Source organism: Ahaetulla prasina, chromosome 1 (genome assembly GCF_028640845.1).
Source record: "Ahaetulla prasina isolate Xishuangbanna chromosome 1, ASM2864084v1, whole genome shotgun sequence".
Lineage (NCBI taxonomy): Eukaryota > Metazoa > Chordata > Lepidosauria > Squamata > Colubridae > Ahaetulla > Ahaetulla prasina.
The window spans coordinates 190,235,284-190,254,859 of record NC_080539.1 but is presented as its reverse complement, the minus strand read 5'-3'; the positions used below and the strand labels follow the sequence as shown (position 1 = coordinate 190,254,859).

Genomic DNA, 19,576 nt, shown 5'->3' with positions numbered 1-19,576 from the left:
AGCAAAACATGTTGCTGGTATCCTTAAGATTTATATTGACTGTTCCCTATGACTATCATTAAGTATTGTACCTTATGATTCTTGACGAATGTATCTTTTATGTACACTGAGAATGTATGCACCAAGACAAATTCTTTGTGTGTCCAATCATACTTGGCCAATAAAGAATTCTATTTTATTCTATTAGTAATGTTATTAAATTACTTGTTTTCACATTCCCATCTACTGTTGTATCTTAAACAAGTTTAATTTATTCATCTTTGCAAAATAATCACTTTCATGACTTTGTTATTCCAGTTTCAACATTATTATTCTCTTTACATATTTATCACTTGATGTTCAATTCTTTCACATAAACAACATCACAGTGCACCCTATAATCTTCTCTTCTACAAGTACAATAACATTTTAAATTCAACTCTAATTTAAAAGACTATCAAAATTACTAATATTATTATATTATCTACTTTCCCATTCTTATCATTTCTCTCTTCTTAGCATTATTCACCTTTATCCATCATCTCTCAATCTTTTTAGAATCCTGTTTTTAATGATTTTTTTGCTCAGCCTTCTATCTTGCTCTAACTTTTCAATCTCTTTTTTATTTTTATATGTGTTACATTTTATCTTCTGAGTTCCTTTTATCTCTTTTTGTTGTACTTTGATCATCCCTCATCAAGACTTTGTCTTGTCTCTTCCAAATATTTCCTTTTTTTCCATTTTTAGGGGGGATTTTTCCCCTTTCCTCTCTACTCTTTCTACATTACAAAAAAATCTGTAATATTGTCTACCTGATTCTTATTTTTTAATACTTTCTCTTCTATGTTCTTAACTTATTACATCTCATTTAAATTTCCCTCTTCCAAATCCTCTTCACTTTCCTTTTCTATATATTTCAACAAATTTTGTTTCTTTGTTGCCTATTAAAGATTCACACATATTTGTCAACATCAGAAGTAACTCTTCATACATCTGCAACTCCACTTTGTAACAATTAAAAAATTATTAAAACCTCCCCAATTATATCTCTTTACAATTAGCCAAAGTTTAGTCTATTTAATTTTCTTGTTTGTCCTCTTTTTTTCCTTTCTTCTTCAATTATTCCTCTTGTCTTCAGAAGCAAAATGTTCTCCTAAATTATTAATAATCCAACTCCAGAAATAATCAAATCCAATTAAAAGGCTGTCTTCCAAGAGAGAACAAGAAAAAAACCAAAAACCAAATGCCAAACACAATCACTATTTAATTGTTCTCACAGTGTCCAAATTATCTTCTTTTATATGGCCAAGATCGGGGCTTCGAGCTGCTACTTCTTCTGTTTTGTCTATTTGAGTAAATTACAGTACTTTTTCTTTCCTCCAGTAGATGGCACTCTCCATTTCTATTCCATACAAAATAGTCTATTAAAACCAGCTAATTGTTGAAGTAAACCACGTTTACTGGACCCATGTCCCTCCTGGCTGGTACTGGCCACTCAGGAGGTTACACGAGGCTGGCTCCAGGGAATTACCAGTGCTTCTTTGATGGAGGGAGTCTTCCCAGCCGCCTTGAAAGAGGCGGTGGTGAGGCCCCTCCTTAAGAAGCTTTCCCTGGACCCAGCTATTTTGGCTAATTATCGTCCCATCTCCAACCTCCGCTTTTTAGCGAAGGTTGTTGAGAGTGTGGTGGCATGGCAGCTTCCCCGGTACCTGGATGAAACTGTTTATCTAGACCCGTGCCAGTCCGGCTTCAGGCCTGGGTACAGCACGGAGACGGCTTTGGTCGCATTGGTTGATGATCTCTGGAGGGCCCAGGACAGAGGCTGTTCCTCTGTTCTTGTCCTGTTGGATTTGTCAACGGCATTTGATACCATCAACCATGGTATCTTGCTGCGATGGTTGGGGGGTTTGGGGGTGGGAGGCACCATTTTGCGGTGGTTCTCCTGCTACCTCTCTGACCGTTCGCAGATGGTGTTGACAGGGGGGCAGAGATCAACCGCTAGGCAACTCACTTGTGGGGTGCCGCAGGGGTCGATTCTCTCGCCTCTCCTGTTCAACATCTATATGAAGCTGCTGGGGGAGATCATTTGTGGTTTCGGGGTGAGTTGTCAGCTGTACTCTGACGATACTCAGCTGTACATTTCCACCCCTAACCACCCCAACGAAGCCGTTGATGTGATGGCTCGGTGTCTTGAGGCCGTTCGGATCTGGATGGGGATGAACAGACTCCGACTCAACCCATCCAAGACGGAGTGGCTGTGGATACCAGCGTCCCGGCACAGTCAGCTGTGACTGTGGGGGGCGAATCATTAGCCCCCAGGGAATCGCATGCGCAAGATGGCGGCGCTCTGAGGATCGGCGTCGGCGGTGTTCCTGGCCTTGACGAGATGGCAGCGCCCCTGGCCGTCTGCTTAGCCGCCCATGCCCCTGATCGGAAGAACTGAAGTCTCCGGCAGCCGTGGGAGAGGTTTTCGGACCTTTTAAGCCCCACGGTTGCCAGGAACGGACTCGGGAAGGTGAGCGGCTGATGGCGGCGGCCATGTTTGTGGCGCCGGTAGGGTGGTGAGCCGGCCTGCTTTTTAACTCGGTCGTGTGTCGTTGGGCCCTTTTCCCTCGGCTGTGAATACGAACTGCAGCGGAGGGGGAAGTGGTGAACTGGAACAGCAGCGGTTTTCTGGCGTTTGAACAGCTTTTGCCATTTTCATCTTCCGCTTTTTGGCGTTTCCACTGTGTGGCTTTGGCCATGAAGGCTCTCGGACTTATTCTCTTGCGGCCTTTCTTCATTCTGGCGGCCTTTTGCGGCCTATTGCGGCCTCGATGGCCTGTTGCGCCTCTATTTCCAGCTGGGCGGCCTGTTTCCTCCGTCCTTGGCCCCTCGGGAGGCCTTGCCTTTCATGAGGCCTCTTGGAGGTTTCTGGAGAGACCTGGAGACCTGGTCTCTGGAGCAGGCGGACCCGGACATTCCAGGGGTGTTGGTGGCGAGATGGAGTGACCCCTGGTGAATGTGGGCTGGACGAATCTGGAGCCGGTTATTGGAGGACTGCCTGAGGCCGGCAGAGAGTAAGACAATGGAGGTACCTTGGGTGGACACGAAACACCAACCCCACCCTTTTTTTCTCATGTTCAGGACTTGGCTTTGGACTATTTATCCTGGACTTAAGACCTCATATTTATTGGACCAAACTAAGATCTGGGTCTGGATATTGAACAGGAGATACCATCATGATAGTCCATTGACCGGATTATTATACGTCCGTCCTAACTGAGGACTAACCTTATATTATCATCTCAGCCAATTTCGAGATGGAGCCAATTTTTTCGCCGATTTTATTATGCGATATTCCTCAATTGAACTCTTGCGCCTGCGAGGTGCACCCGTCTCGCAGGAATGGCCCCCTACATTACCAAGGGCCGGCCTCAATGACGGGTCTTGGGATCCACAGAGGTGGCATGCGTAGAAAGAACCTGTGGGGATTTTTAGATAGGGAATTTTTAAGGGGGGGGAGGGTAAGGGCGGGTATTGGGGGTAGCTCGCCGAGGGAGGGGCCAGTCACTGCGCGTGTTTGCGGCGGGGTTTTAAAAGGTCCGAAGGTTTTGGGGGAGAGTGACGTTCCTGAAGATGAGTGTGGCTCCATCTGTGTGGTTAGTGGGAGAGGCAGATATGGCGGAGGGGGGGGGGCGTACCGAGAGCTGGGAGCACGTGTTCGATGCCTGAAAGCGATCACGTGCTCCGGCCCCTCAGTTCCTACCCGTTCCTCGGGAGGCCATGATCCTCAGAGCTTGGATCTTCGGCTGATGTTATGTAATGCGGTCCGTGGCTAACAAAGCTCCCCTGATTTGCGATCTTATTCAGGGGAGTCCGGACCTTATGGGCATTACGGAAACCTGGTTGGGTCCAGAGGGGGGGGTTCCCCTTGTTGAGCTGTGCCCTCCAGGTTTCCGAGCATTTCATCAGCCGAGGGCCCAAGGTAGGGGTGGAGGGGTGGCGGTTGTCATTAAGGAAGATCTAGAGCCGAGGGAGGCCACTGTTCCTCAGATTGCCGGCTGTGAATCCCTCTATGTGAGGTGGGGCCATAGGAATCAGTTGGGCTTGTTGATCGCGTACCTGGCTCCTTGCTGCGTGACCACAGCCCTGCCCGAGCTGTTGGAGGTACTCGCCGCTGTGGCGGTTGAGACCCCCAGACTTATAGTCATGGGGGATTTCAACCTGCCATCAGCTGGCCTGTTATCGACTGCAGCTCGGGAGTTCCAGGCTCCATGACGTCCTTGGACCTGATTCGAGTAAATGATGGCCCTTCGCACATGGGGGGAGGCACGCTGGATTTGATTTATATCTCTGGACAGTGGTTAAATGATCTGGTATTAGATGATATAGTAACAGAACCAATGTCATGGACCGATCATTTCCTCCTTCGTCTAGACTTCGAACCGCCACCCACCATCGCAGGGAGACGGAACCTATTCGTTGGTTCCGTCCCAGGCGCCTGATGGACCCGAGAGGTTCCTGACGGAGCTTGGGCCATTTCCTGAGGATCTGGCCCACGGCACGACTGAGGAACTAGTTGTGGCCTGGGAACAGGCGCGGCTGGGGCCTTGGACCGTGTCGTGCCTTTGCGACCTCTGACCCGGCGCAGATCTCGTCCGGCCCCTTGGTTCTCCGAGGCTGAGGGAGATGAAACGCCGGAGAAGACGCCTAGAGAGCACCTGGAGGTCCAGCCGTTCGAAGCTGATCGGACACTAGTTAGGACCTATTCTAGGACCTACCTAGTGGCAATGAGGAGGCGGCGTTCTTCGCCTCCACCCTCATTGCGTCGGCAGATAACCGCCCGGCCGCCCTGTTTCGGGTGACCCGCTCCCTCCTTCATCAGGAGGTGCGGGATGACCCGTTGCAGGGACGTGCCGAGGAGTTTAGTGGTTATCTATACGATAAAATCGCTCAGCTCCGGGATGGTCTGGACCGAAATTGGGATGATCCAAGCGAGGGAGAGGAGGCACGTCTTGTTGAGTCTGTTTGGGATGAGTTTGACCCTGTGGCTCCCGAGGACGTGGACAGGTTGTTGGGGAGGCTTCACGCCACTACATGTTTACTGGACCCGTGTCCTTCCTGGCTGGTACTGGCCACTCAGGAGGTGACACGAGGCTGGCTCCAGAGGATTATCAATGCTTCCTTGATGGAAGGGGTCTTCATTGCCGCCTTGAAAGAGGCGGTGGTGAGACCCCTCCTCAAGAAGCCCTCTTTGGACCCAGCTATTTTGGGTAATTATCGTCCAGTCTCCAACCTTCGCTTTGTTGCGAAGGTTGTAGAGAGTGCTGTGGCGCGACAGCTACCCCAATACCTGGATGAATCCGTCTATCTAGACCCGTTCCAGTCCGGCTTCCGACCCGGATACAGCACGGAGACAGCTTTGGTCGCATTGGTGGATGATCTCTGGAGGGCCAGGGACAGGGGTTATTCCTCTGCCCTGGTCCTATTAGACCTCTCAGCGGCTTTTGATACCATCGACCATGGTATCTTGCTGCGCCGGTTGGGGGGATTGGGAGTGGGAGGCACCGTGTATCGGTGGTTCTCCTCCTATCTCTCTGACCGGTCGCAGACGGTGTTGACAGGGGGGCAGAGGTCGACCGCGAGGTGCCTCACTTGTGGGGTGCCGCAGGGGTCGATTCTCTCGCCCCTTCTGTTCAACATCTATATGAAGCCGTTGGGTGAGATCATCAGTGGCTTCGGGGTGAGATACCAGCAGTACGCTGACGACACCCAGCTGTACTTTTCCACCCCGGGCCACCCCAATGAAGTTGTTGAAGTGCTGTCCCGGTGTTTGGAGGCCGTGCGGGTCTGGATGGGGAGAAACAGGCTCAAGCTTAATCCTCCAAGACGGAGTGGCTGTGGATGCCGGCATCCCGATTCAGTCAGCTGCAGCCGCAGCTGACTGTTGGCGGCAGTTATTGGCCCCAAAGGATAGGGTGCGCAACTTAGGTGTCCCCCTGGATGAACGGCTGTCATTTGAAGATCATTTGACGGCCGTCTCCAGGAGGGCCTTCCACCAGGTTCGCCTGGTTCGGCAGTTGCGCCCCTTCCTTGATCGGGATGCCTTGTGCACAGTCACTCACGCGCTCGTTACCTCTCGCTTGGATTATTGTAATGCTCTCTACATGGGGCTCCCCTTGAGGTGCACTCGGAGGCTTCAGTTAGTCAGAATGCAGCTGCGCTGGTGATAGAGGAGCTACTGTAGCTCCCACGTAACACCGCCCCTGCGCAGACTGCACTGGCTGCCTGTGGCCTTTCGAGTGCACTTTAAGGTGTTGGTTACGACCTTTAAAGCGCTCCATGGCTTAGGGCCTGGGTACTTACGGGACCGCCTGCTGTTACCTCATGCCTCCCACCGACCCGTACGCTCTCACAGAGAGGGACTTCTCAGGGTGCCGTCCGCCAAGCAATGCCGGCTGGCGGCCCCCAGGGGAAGGTCCTTCTCTGTGGGGGCTCCCACACTCTGGAACGAGCTTCCCCCGGGTTTACGCCAAATACCTGACCTTCGGACCTTCCGCCGCGAACTGAAGACACATCTTTTCATTCGCGCGGGGCTGGCTTGAATTTTATTGAATTTTTATTGGTTTTTTAAATTTTTAAAATTTTTAATATTAATCTTAAATGGGACTTTAGTTTTTTATATATTTTAAAGTTTCGGGCTAATTATAATAAGTTTTTTAATTCACATTTTAAACTGTACATTGTATTGTCTTTTTTACTTCTGCCTGTACACCGCCCTGAGTCCTTCGGGAGAAGGGCGGTATAAAAATCAAATAAAATAAAAATAAATAAATAAATAAATAATTTAGGCGTTCTCCTGGATGCACGGCTGTCTTTAGAAGACCATCTGACGGCCATCGCCAGGGGAGCTTTTCATCAGGTTCGCCTGATTCGCCAATTGCGCCTGTCAGCCTCCACTCTAATCATCTAATCCTCACATCCTTTTGTACTCTTTATATTCAGTAGTTAGATTGCATGGGGTTTTTATGTGTAATGTAAATAGCTCATGAATTCAGTTTAAGTAGAGAGGACCCTTTAAGAGTGTCGTCTGACATAGTTTGAATTCAACAGGAATGTTAAGAGCACGCGCTTTCAATGGACATTGCATTCCTGAGATGATTTACAGCCAGAGACCTGCGGAAGAAGATTACCACGGGGGGCCGAGAAGGAGCTGGCATTGGACCAAACCTGCTGACCTCTTGGGGAGAGGAGGGACTAATAATGGGATATGGAATGTTAGCCATATTTTGTCTCAGATTCAACTTTATACTGCTGCAGTCCAGATGTATCTAGTAAAAGTACTTTTCTTTATTTACAAATGAAGTCAAGGTGTATTCTTTCCTAGATATAATCAGAGGCAGCCTGACAGCGCCCTTTCCTGGATCGGGACTCGTTATGCAATCACTCATGCCCTCGTTACTTCCCAGCTGGATTACTGCAATGCTCTCTACATGGGGCTCTCCTTGAAGAGCACCCGGAGGCTCCAACTGGTACAGAATGCGGCCGCGCGGGGGATTGAGGGAACACCTCGTAGCTCCCATGTAACACCTCTCCTGGGCAGGCTGCACTGGTTGCCGGTGGTCTTCCGGGTGCGCTTCAAGGTGCTGGTTATCACCTTTAAAGCGCTCCATGGCATGGGACCGGGATACTTACGGGACCGCCTGCTGCTGCCAGTTACCTCCCATCGTCCAGTGCGTCCAGTCCGCTCTCACAGGGAGGGCCTCCTTAGGGTGCCGTCGGCCAACCAATGTCGGCTGGCGGCCCCCAGGGGAAGAGCGTTCTCTGTGGGGGCTCCGGCCTTGTGGAACGATCTGCCAGTGGGACTCCGTCTTCTCCCTGATCTTCGGACCTTTAAGCACGAGCTCAAGACCTTCTTTTTTCACCAAGCGGGGCTGGCCTGATTGATTTTAATACTGTGGGTTTTTAGTGGGCTTTAACAGGGGTTTTATTCTATTTTGTAATTTTCTTACTTAATATTTTTAACATACAGCGATCGAATTAGATTTTTAAACTGGATATTGTATTTTAAAACTTTTTGGATTATTAGTGTTTTATTTGCTGTACACCGCCCTGAGTCTTCGGAGAAGGGCGTATAAAAATTTGAAAAATAAATAAATAAATAAATAAGTATCCAGGGATTTTAAGGTGCTATTTTCCCCCAAAAATCACTTTTTTCCCCTTTTAAAATGTTTTGCTTTCCCCAATTTTCCAAGTATAGGACTTCTTCTTGGGCTTGTTGTATTACAGTCCCCGCTTCCCCCCCCTCCCTGTGTGTTTTTTTCTCCAAGTGCCAGGTAGCCACTAATCCAAGCTCAGGAATTGCTTTTAAAACTCCGATTTCAATTTTTTCCATTAAGTATAGATTGGCAACTATCTCACCCAATTCCAGCACTTTGTCCAAACACCGCTCCAGCTTACTTCTTGGGTCTGATTGTCCCAGCTTCAAGGTGGCCACAAGAAGATGGCTGCCGCCCCCATTGCCAATTGGAAGAGCTGTTTCTGTTCCAGCGAGGAAACTGCCAATTCCTCGCAGTCCATGAAATACATCTCTTTTCTTCACCATCCCTACAAGACGAATATGGCCCGAAAGCCTCCCGGGAGCAGTTTGTCTGGCTGGATTTTGCTGGGCTCATCAGAGACCACTATTTTCCAGTCTGTTCCCTCCACAACGTCAAACCAGAAGTCCTGTGCACGGCATTGTTATAAGCCGCTTCTGCAAATGGCAGCAGGTCCGCCCAGTTCTCTTGTTGGTAATCCACATAGCATCTTATATATTATTCCACCATTGCGTTTGCTCATTCCACAGCTCTGTTTGTACTCGGATGGAAAGCTGAGCTAAGTCCTTGTTGGATCCGACTGCTCTCCGGAACCCTTTACAAAACTTAGCCACGAATTGGAGTCCTCAGTCTGAGATGACCCGTGCAGCCAGTAAATCTGTTTGATGAACATCTTGGCCAGTTTTTTCGCTGATGGCAATCCAGAACAGGCTAAGTGGGCTTGCTTTGAAAATAAGTCAATTACTGTCCAAATGACTGTATTTCCCCTATTCTCTGGGAGTTTCACTATAACATCCATTGCAATCTCCTCCCAGAGTTGGCTAGGGCTGGCTACTTGCTGGAGGAGCCCAGCAGGTTTCCGTGGTTTCATTTTCATGGCAGGACAAGTGGCACAGCTTTTCACATAGTCCTCTACATCAGCTTTTAATTTTGGCCACCAAAACTGCCTCCTGGCCAAATGCATAGTTTTTAAGAATCCAAAATGGCCGGCCAGTCTGGAATCACGGCTGCACTGTAGTACTTCCAGTCTCAAACTGGTGGGGACATATAGTTTCAAACCCTTCCAAGCCAGTCCATCTCTCATGGTCAAAATATCCCTATTACCTATGAACTATGGATTGGCTGGGAGCACTGCTTTCAGTGCCGCCATCAGCTTCTCCCGGCTGGGATTGGGTTGTCATCGGGTTTGACTCCTAGTGGTCACTTGTGCGGCTGATTGCAAGGGGAGGGATGATGGTGTGGACATCTTCCCTACAGCTATCGAATTGGGGTTTTCTCGATAGGGCATCAGCTAGTAAATTCTTTCCCGCTGGGATGTAGTTTGAATGTAAACAGCCTGAAGTACTGTGCCCAGCAGATTTGTTTGGGAGATAATTTCCTGTTTTTTTTTTAGAGCTTCAAGGTTTTTATGATCAGTCTGTCTAGACTTCGAAAGGCACTTTACCCACTTCTAGAAAATTCCTCCAGGAGAGGATAGCCTAGCAGACTGCATAGGCTTCTTTCTCCCAAATGGCCCACTTCCTTTCGGTCTCGGTGAGCTTCTTGGACACGTAGGCCCAAGGTAGGAGCTGTCCTTGTGGGTCCTTCTGTAGAAGCATGGCTGCCATGGCTATGTTGCTGGCATCCACTTGGATGATGAACTGTCATTCTGGGTCTGGGTGTTGGAGGACTGGCTCCTTGGCAAACAGCCATTTTAATTTTTCAAAGACTCTTTGATAGTCTATTGACTAGGCAAGAGGATTGTTCGGCTGTGGTGTTGTGGGAGGAGGCCCTGTTTTTAACAGTTCTGTTAGGGGCAGGGCGATTTATGCAAAGGCTTGGATGAATTCTCTGTAGAAATTTATGAACCCCAGGAAGCTTTGAAGCTATTTGCAGCTGTATGGGGGCTGCCAGTCTAGCACGGCTTTCACTTTTTCTTGGTCCATTTCCACCCCTCTGCTGAATATTCGGTAGCCTAGGTAATCTAGGGAGGTTTGATGGAATTCACATTTTGACAGCTTTGTGTAGAGTTTTGCAGTGAGTTTTTTCAGCACTTGCCGCACTAGCTTTACATGCTCCTCGAGAGTTTTGCTGAATATGAGAATGTCAACCAGGTAAACTAGGACCCCTTTGTACAAGTGCTCATTAATTAACTTCTTTAATTGCATGAAGACTGCTCGGCTCCCTGCAGGGCAAACGGCATGACTTTGAATTGGAAGCTGCCAAGTGGCCAGTTAAAGGCTGTCTTCCACTCATCTCCTCTGATTCTTATGTGATAGAAGGCTTCTCTCCAGTTTGGTGAACACCCTGCCCTTGGCTAAGTGGCTTACTATGTCAATAATAATAATAATAATAATAATAATAATAATAATAATAATAATAATAATAATAATAATAATAATAATAATTATTATTATTATTATTATTATTATTATTATTTAATTTTTATACTGCCCTTCTCCCGAAGGACTCAGGGCAGTGAACAGTGAAATAAAATACAGTACAATACAATACAATAAAAATCACTATTTAAAAAACTTATTCGATATGGCCTATAAATTAAATTATAAAAATAGATAATATAATATAAAACCCCATTTAAAATCCAATTTAAAAGCCCCTTTTATGCCAGTCCTGCTCGGAAGAATAAATACGTCTTCAGCTCGCAGCGAAAGGTCCGGAGGTCAGGAAGTCGTCGAAGTCCTGGGGGAAGCTCATTCCAGAGGGTAGGTGCCCCCACAGAGAAGGCTCTCTCCCTGGGGGTCGCCAGCCGACACTGTTTGGCTGACGGCACCCTGAGGAGACCCTCTCTATGGGAGCGTACCGGTCGGTGGGAGGCATGTGGTAACAGAACGCGATCCCGAAGATATCCCGGTCCTAAGCCATGGAGCGCTTTAAAGGTGGTAATCAGCACCTTGAAGTGCACCCGGAAGACCACAGGCAGCCAGTGCAGCCTGCATATAATAGGTGTTATATGAGAGCCACGAGTGGCTCCCTCTATCACCCGCGCAGCTGTATTCTGGACCAATTGGAGCCTCCGGGTGCTCCTCAAGGGGAGCCCCATGTAGAGAGCATTGCAGTAGTCCAGGCGAGAAGTGACGAGGGCATGAGTGACCGTGCATAGGAAATCCCGGTCTAGAAAAGGGCGCAACTGGCGAACCAGGCGCACCTGGTGGATGAAGCCTGAGGGGGAGGGAATAGATGTTCTCCAGGCACATGGCATTAATTCCATGAAAATCAATGCAAAGCCTCATCCCCCCATCTTTTTTTCCCTTAAATAGTACTGGGGATGTGACTCTAGATTTTGTGGGTTGGATGAAGCCCCACGCTAGGTCTCTTTGGGAGTCATGGAGTACATCTTTGGCTTGGGCAGCTTGGTTCCTGCCATGAATTCGACTGTGCAATCTGTCACATAGTGAGGGGGGAGGAAGTTGCAATCTTCCTCACTAAAGACTCCAGATAGGTCTCGGTACTCTTTTGGCACCTACGGCTGCCGGGCAATCCATCTGTGGTGGGGGCTATGGCTTCAGGTTTGCTGGTGTCATTGGGGTTTATGGCATTTTGGCACTGATCTGGTTTTATGGGCAGTAATGGCCCAATGTCTATGTTTAGCTTTCTATAGCCGTCCTCCCATGTGATGGTCGGTCCCCATTTGTCTAGCCGCGTGAGCCCTAATATGATTGATTCAGTCATTTTTGGAGCTATGATAATTCGGCTAAGTTCTTGATGATGGCCCATTTCTAGTCTGACAAGTTCTGTGACTAGTGTGGCTGGGGATCCACCAATTACTGTCCCATCAACTTACTCAAAAAGGATGGGGCCCGCTAGGAATTTTCTGCATATGCCTAGCTGTTAAACTATAGGGAGGCTGATTAGGCATCTGGTACAGCCAGTGTCTATGATGGCTTCCACTACCACTTGGGCCCCCATTTCTGGCTCTACTATCCTGGTTTTGATAGTGAAGGGGTGGATGGCTTCACTTACCATCAGGTCATCATCGCTGCTTTTCTCTTCGGCAGAGTTTGGAAGGGCTTCCCTGGCTGGAGTTCCCTCAACTTCATTGGGAAGGAGTGGAACCTCCACAGCCTGCTTGGTGATTCTCGTCTTATTGGGCGGTTTCCGCAGGGTCCTCCTTGACTGGAGTGTGGCTGGAGTCCAGGCTTGGGGGACCGGGGCTGGAACCAAGCATCTGGAAGCCCACACTGGTAGTATTTGATAGTCCCGGATGGGGTGGGCTGTGGTGCTTCGGGCAGCTTAGCCTGATCTACGGGTCTTCTTGTTGGTTTCTATGGGGGTGGATTTCCAGATCCATGGCCATGGCTGTGCTGTACCATGCCTGTATGTGTTCTGGCACCCCTCTGATGCCACAACCTTGCCTAAGGGCTGGGTCGAGGGCCTCCTTGAAGTGATGGACAAAGAGGCGCTCTGGCGAGTCACTCAGTTTCCCAGGCAGTCTTTGAAACTCCCAAATTAGCTCCTTGGGAGGCTGGCTGGCTTGCTTCAGCGCTTTACTTTGGGCCTCAACTTCTACTGTGGGCCATGTCCTTTTGGTATTGGTCTAATTTTATAGGAGTCCACAGGTTTCAGCAAGCCACTGTGAAATATGGGATGTATGCAACCCAGAAAGGATATAAGTTTCAATTCTACAGTTACTGGGTTAATTACCCGGATGATCAAGAACAGCCCCAAGTATTTTGGTCCCAGCTTTTTGCAGGGCACCCTTAATTTTATATATTTTGTTGATAGGTATACCAGATCTCTGACTTTAAAGGGCTTTGGCATTGCCCGTTTCTTGTCAGCTTGTTTTTTGTACTTCTCAGCTTTTCTGTAATGCTTTTTTGACTGAGGTCTAGACATCCAGTATTGTATCTGCCCACTCCTTTTGGAGTTTTGGGTTCTTGGGGGTCGTGGTTGCACTCTGGTATAGCTATGAACTCAATCCTATTAACCACCCTAAAGGGGTTGAATCCGGTGCTCCCATGTATTGGATTATATGCCACCTCTGTAAAGGGGAGAAAGCTAGCCCAGGTTTTCTGCTGGTAGTCAATGTAGCATCTCGGATACCGTTCAATCATGGCATCAGCCCATCCGGTGGCTCCATTGGTGCTTGGATGAAATGCGGAGCTTAGTCCCTGGATTTCATCCAATTAACTGGATGAAATCACGCCAAAATTTGGCAGTGAATTGAACCCCCCTATCTGAGATGATATGTTGAGGTACCCCATGGAGGCAGTATATATATGTTCGATGAATAACTTAGCTAATCTCTGTGCTGACGGGATTCCCCCACCCGGTATAAAATGGCCTGCTTCGAGAATAGATCTATTAAAGTTCATATGACTGTGTGTCCGTTACTCTCAGGCAGTTCTATCACAAAATCCATGGTGATCTCCTCCCATGGATGGACAGAATCAGCCATGGTCTGCAATAGGCCAAGTGGTTTTTTCGGGCCTTACTTTCATCATCGCACAAATTGGGACAGCTCTAGACATATTCCTCAATCTCTGCATGCATATGAGGCCACCAGAACTTCTGTTTGGTGAGATGTAAGGTCTTAAAAAAACCGAAGTGTCCAGCCGGTTTGATATCGTGGCACCACTGCAGGACCATAACCCGAAGGGCAGCTGGGATATATAGTTTGTCCCCCTTCCATGCCACTGCGTTTCGCATGGTGCACAGTGCCTGATTCCTCTTTACCCATTGGTCACAAGGCCATTTTTAGCTCCTTAGTGAGGGATTCCCCTATGTCAGTCCCAGTCACCTGGGCCACCTGTTGGTATGGTGGGATGATGGCCTGTACCACATTCTCCTGCGGCTATGGTACTGTGGCATACATGAGAGCGCGTCAGTTATGAAGTTCCTCCCAGATGGGACTTATTTGAGGGTGAAATGGAACCGTTGAAAATAGTGTGCCCACCGGACATGTTTTGATGATAGATGTCTTGGTGTTTGTAAAGCCTCAAGATTTTTATGATCCATCCACACCTCAAATGTTTTTTTGGTCCCTTTCAGCAAATGCCACCATGTTAGGAGTGTCCACCATAACGCAAAGGCTTCTTTTTCCCAAATGGCCCAACCCCTTTCCGTTGGGGTCAGCTTCCGGGACGTATAGGTGCAGGGCTGTAAATGGCAATCGGTGTTCAATTGTAACAGTACCGTGCTTACTGCAATGTCACTGGTGTTGGCCTGAACAATGAATGGCTGTTCGAGATCAGGGAGTTTTAGTATCGGCTCCCGTGCAAAGGGGGTCTTCAATGCCTCAAACGCCCATTGATAATACAACGTCCAGGAAAGGGGTTGGTCTGGCCAGGGTTTGGTATTGGAGTGTTTTGTTTGTAACAAGTCAATTAATGGCAACATTACATGTGCAAAAGATGGGACAAATTGCTGATAAAAATTGGCAAAACCCAGAAAAGTCTGTAATTGCTTCCTCATCCGAGGAGCTTGCCATTCTAGAATGGTCTGAACCTTATGCGGATCCATCTCTACCCCTTGGCTAGAAATACGGTAGCCTAGATAATCCAATGGAACTCACATTTGGAAATTTAGCCTAGATAATCCAATGGAACTTTAATGGAACTCACATTTGGAAAGCTTAGCTGCTAGGAGCATTTGTAGTACCTGCCTCATGAGAATAGTGTATTCCTCCATGGTGGTGATCTAGATCAATATGTCAAGGTCAAGGACCCTCTGGTGGTCTAGATCAATATGTCAAGGTCAAGGACCCTCTGGTACAGGTGTTTGTGCAGCTCCTCGTTGATTAGCTGCATGAACACAGCTGGGGGCCCCCTGTAAACCAGGGCCCCCCCAGCATTACCTGAAACTGGTAGCTCCCCAACAGACATTAAACATGGTTTTCCACTCATCACCCGGTCGGATTCTGACCTGATAATACGTCTCCCGTAAGTCTAACTTGGCAAAAAATCGACCCTTCGCTAGGGTCACTAACATGTCTTTCATCAGTGGTAAGGGGTAGAGATGCTCCACACAGACGCCGTTGAGACCCCGGAAGTCAACACAAAGACGTAACCTTCCATCTTTTTTCTCCCGGAATAGCTCAGGTGCAGCTAAATGGGACCTACTGGGCTTAATGAAACCCCTCACCAGGTTGTTATCTATATACCTTCTTAACTCGGCCATCTCTTATGGCGTCATTGAATACATCCAGGGTTTGGGCAGTCTTGCCCCTAGTATCAACTTGATACGCAGTCTGTGGGATTATGAGGGGGCAAGATCTTGCACTCTGCCTCACTGAATACGTCCGCCAGGTCAGCACAGACCTGAGGGAACATAGGGTTCTGGCTAAACTAACACTACTGCTTGTCTTTGGTCGCAACCCCTCTGCCAAATTCCATTTGTGTGGTGGCGGATTTGGGCCAGTAACTATCCATAGCTTCTGAAATCTCCCCTCCCACCATATTGTGGGTCCCGTTTGTCAAACCATGCTACACCTAATATTAGTGATTCATTCATTGTGGTTACTACAATGAATTTGATGAGTTCCCAATGTTCCCCCATCTCTAGTCAAACCGGCTCTATAATATGGGTAGCTGGCGCCCCCCCCAAACTGAACCGTCTAGCTGCTTGAATCTAATGGGCTTAGCCAATCTGCGTACACCTATACCCAACTCATTTACTACTTTGTGATTGATGAGATAACAAGTACATCGGAGTCAATTAACGCCTTGTATTGGGCCCCTTTTTCTATGTGTAGCTCCCTTATCATAACCGGGATGGTAAAGGGCTGAATGGGTTCAGTTACCATTGGGTCCTTGGCTCCATTATCATCACTGTCATACGCCACCAGTGGTATCTTCATGGCCACGGGAGAACTATCCTCCTGAGCCATCGGGGTGGTGTTTATCGGCATCATGTGGACTACTCCTCTGGTTCATTTGGGAGTTTGCCGGATGCGACCCAAAGTTTTCCCAGGTGTACTGACTGGCGAAGGAGGTTTTATTGACTGCTGTGGACCTGGCATTGTACATTCCGCCGCCCTGTGACCCAAGAGGTTGCAATGGAAGCAGCGGAGTGACTGCTGGCTGGGTTGTGCCGTAAAGGCCGAGGGGCCAGAACTTGGATGGGCTGTGCTCAGTGCCAGCCAGGCAGCAGGCTTCCGGGGTCCGGGACCCGACTCCACTCGGGGCCTAAACTCCTACAACCCGGTGTCCAAGACCACGGCCACCTGAAACCAGTCTTGTAGTCAATGCAGAAGGCCCCGGTAGACACAAGCCTGGCGAATCTCACGGTCCAGGCCACATCGAAATTGGTGCACAAGCTGGCGCTCTGGCCAAGTCTACAGTCTACCTGTGAGTTGATGAAATTCACAAACATATTCCCTCACCAGGCGGCCTCGTTACCTCTCTGCCATTAGCTCCCCCTCTACTTGTTGAATACGGGACCCATCCTCGAAAAGGGCCCTCAGTGCCTCCAAGAATAGGCCCGCATCTGCTAACACTCTGGCATGTTCCGAGAGGAGGTTGGCTACCCACTCCGCAGCCTCGCCCTCCAGCACGGCTGTCACTGCAATCACCATCGCCTATAGCCTGGCATACAGGTCTAGATGGCTAATGGCCTGGCTGATGAACAATGCCACCCGGTACGGGTCACCATCGCAAGAGGCCTGCAGAGGTGGGGGCCCCCATGCCTGTGGAGAGGCCCAACTGGGACCCTAAGCAGGCCCAGGAGCTGCAGGTCTCTGACCGATGCCTGCAGTAGGGGAATCTGGTTGTTGGAATCCCAGGCAAGGCCCCTGTCCCTGTGACCTGGTAGTCCCAGCTGTGGTAGCTACATGTTCAGGGGCACCCATAAGGCCACCAAGGAGGACCCCAGTGCTCACAGTCCTGACTAAGCTGGCCTGTGGGAGCATCTCGCAGCGTGGTCCAGCCACAGCTTTGGGCTCGCCAAATAGAAGAGTGTCTCAAAATGTGCTCCCGGCTTCTGGGTTGGCCATGATTGTACCTGCTCTTGTCCAGCCTCCCAGGGTTGCCATGATGAGACATCTCTGAAGCTGGCCTCCCTGAACCGCTCAGGCAACACATCCATGGTAGTGCTGCCTGGGGCAGTGGAATAATTCCACTCGTCATCTTCATCCCCTGTGAAGTCCATTCCTGCAAGGGGCCCCTTGGACATGGGAGTGTCGGAGGTCTCATCCCAGACACCTTGGTAACTGCCGAACTGTGCCACCATCCCCCCTGTCCAGACCCAGCCCCTGCCTGGGCCTCCACTGGCTGCACTCCAGCATGTTCTTCCCTTACTTTTGGCTGCAACACAGACTGCACACGCTCCCCTGGTATCTCAGATGTTGGTTTCACAGCCTCTTCCTCCGGTACATACAGCACAGGTCCCTCCACCATTACAGACTCCAACTGCCCCTCCAAAAAAGGGAAAAAGAGCAACAAGCAGTGAACAGAGGGAACTGATGGAAAGAAAAGCAGCACTAACTTCCTCTCAGTCTGTCAGGACCAGCCTGGCTGGAACAATAATAAAGCTGACACAAAATGACCACAAAGCAAAAGTGTCTTTATTTTCTTCTGTAAACAGGCAAGCCACAGAACGCAGTGAAATGCAATAAGCCATGTGAAGTCAGCACTGGGAGCATCCACCTTGGTGTCTCTGCCACTGTGACTGCCGGTACCCTCACCGTATTGTCCCCCCAGCTATGGCGATCCCAGGAGCTGGGCTCGACACCCTCATTCATACCATCTGCGATAGCTGAAATCAATTCCTGATCCGACGGATTTTGATTTCCATATTGGTCGATGTAAGCTGAGATTTGATTGAGGAAGTAGGATAGCCTTCCTGGGGTCCTGTCAAACGTCGCCCTGAACCACAGAGAGGGAGCAGCTGGCGGAACTGGTTGCTCAGCCTGCATGGGCTTGCACTGGGCCAGAATCTTCTGTGGGGCCACAACTGGTTGTTGGAGCTGCAGTGGTGGCTGGGCTGGTACCGGCTGTGGGCCCATGACTGGTGGCTGGAAGTGCACTGGTTGATGGATGGGCACTGGCTGCAGGACCAGGGCAGGCATCCACTGATAAAATGTAAAATGCCCACCCGGGAGGGATCTGGTCTGCTGGAGGCAGCCTGAAGACTGGTTGCTGGGGTGGAGTACTTGATCCCAAAAGCCCCAGTTGCGGCCCGGGCTGGTTCAGTGAGCTTTGTTGTTGCGCCATTCCCATTCCTGCTGTGGCTGTCATCCCGGTAGAATGGGCCCAATTCGTGAGACTATGGAACAAACCATTCTGTGCTGAGTGAAAGAAGGTTGGCACCCCGCTCAATGGTGCTGTGGCTTCCTGGCCCGAGAAGATGAATGTAGGTTGAGCCAGAGCCCATGTGGGCTGCTCGGTCCCAAGGGGTTGAATGGCGCTGTCAATGCTGAGTTGGCCAAACTGCTCCGGGAGGCTGGCTAGCGACTGGCTGCGTGATGGCAGCGGGAATCCCCATTCCTGGGAATGCTTGCAGCGCACTTGCCCCAGTATTCTCCACTCAAGGGTTGGGATCTGTTTCGCTCTGCTTCCACCCATCTGCGGTTCTGACAACATCGCTCCGGTATTATCTCCTGAAGTGGCGCAGCTCCCGCAGCTTCGCCCCACAGGGTTAGATCCGGTTGCTCAGCTTGCTCAGGTGCCAGCTCTTTGGGCCGGACAACCAACTGGCATTCTCTTTCTGCGATCTCCTCCACTTCCACCATGGCTTGGGAAGGGGAGTAGATGGTCTCAACATAACTTGCTGAACCATCCCCTGTGGCTCCCTCCGTGGCCTTGTTTTCCTTCATCTTCCCTGAGTCTTCACAACGCCTGGTTCCAGGTTGATCTTTGGGACTCAGAACTCTGGACAGGACTCCAGAGTTCAGGAAGCTGGTTAAATTTTTAAAGGAGATTTGGGTCAATGTCAGGGTTCCATTTTATTGGAGATGTCCCGAAACTGAAAGCTCCCAGGTTTTCCCCACCCAAAGGAAAATCCAAGTCCCTGCATAGCACCCATAAGTCCATCACATGGCCCAATCAAAACACCATCCCAACTGGAGAGGCCTCCCAGCTCCAACCCTCCAGGTGCAGGGTAAGATGTCCTTGACTCTGAGAAAAGAATATTATGCCTATTATATATCACCCATGCTCCACACAATCCCCCCTCCCAGTTTCCCACAGTAGGAAATGTGGCAGGCCTGAGGTCCATTGCAAAAGATGGCTTCCAGGCCTGACACTTGGTGGATATAAGCATATCAGGTGATGTGTATTTGTGTAATGAGGGAAGGCGGCCTACTAGACTCTGGGTGCATCAGATGCCTTGTTAGCCGTTGTGTGGTAGAAAAGTTGGGG

General features: G+C 49.5%; 1 protein-coding gene across 14 annotated transcripts in view; it reads right to left on the bottom strand.

Moving 5' to 3' along the window:
- The window catches only part of LRRFIP1 (LRR binding FLII interacting protein 1), a 283,628-nt gene that overhangs the window by 44,443 nt on the left and 219,609 nt on the right, over positions 1 to 19,576 (bottom strand). Inside the window, exon 9 of one of the 14 annotated variants that reach the window (XM_058185695.1) lies at positions 17,516 to 17,635. The exons of the other annotated variants lie outside the window; for them this stretch is intronic. Coding sequence (XP_058041678.1) covers positions 17,516 to 17,635 — 120 coding nt within the window. The remainder of the gene's footprint in view (positions 1 to 17,515; positions 17,636 to 19,576) is intronic. 14 annotated transcript variants of the gene reach the window in all.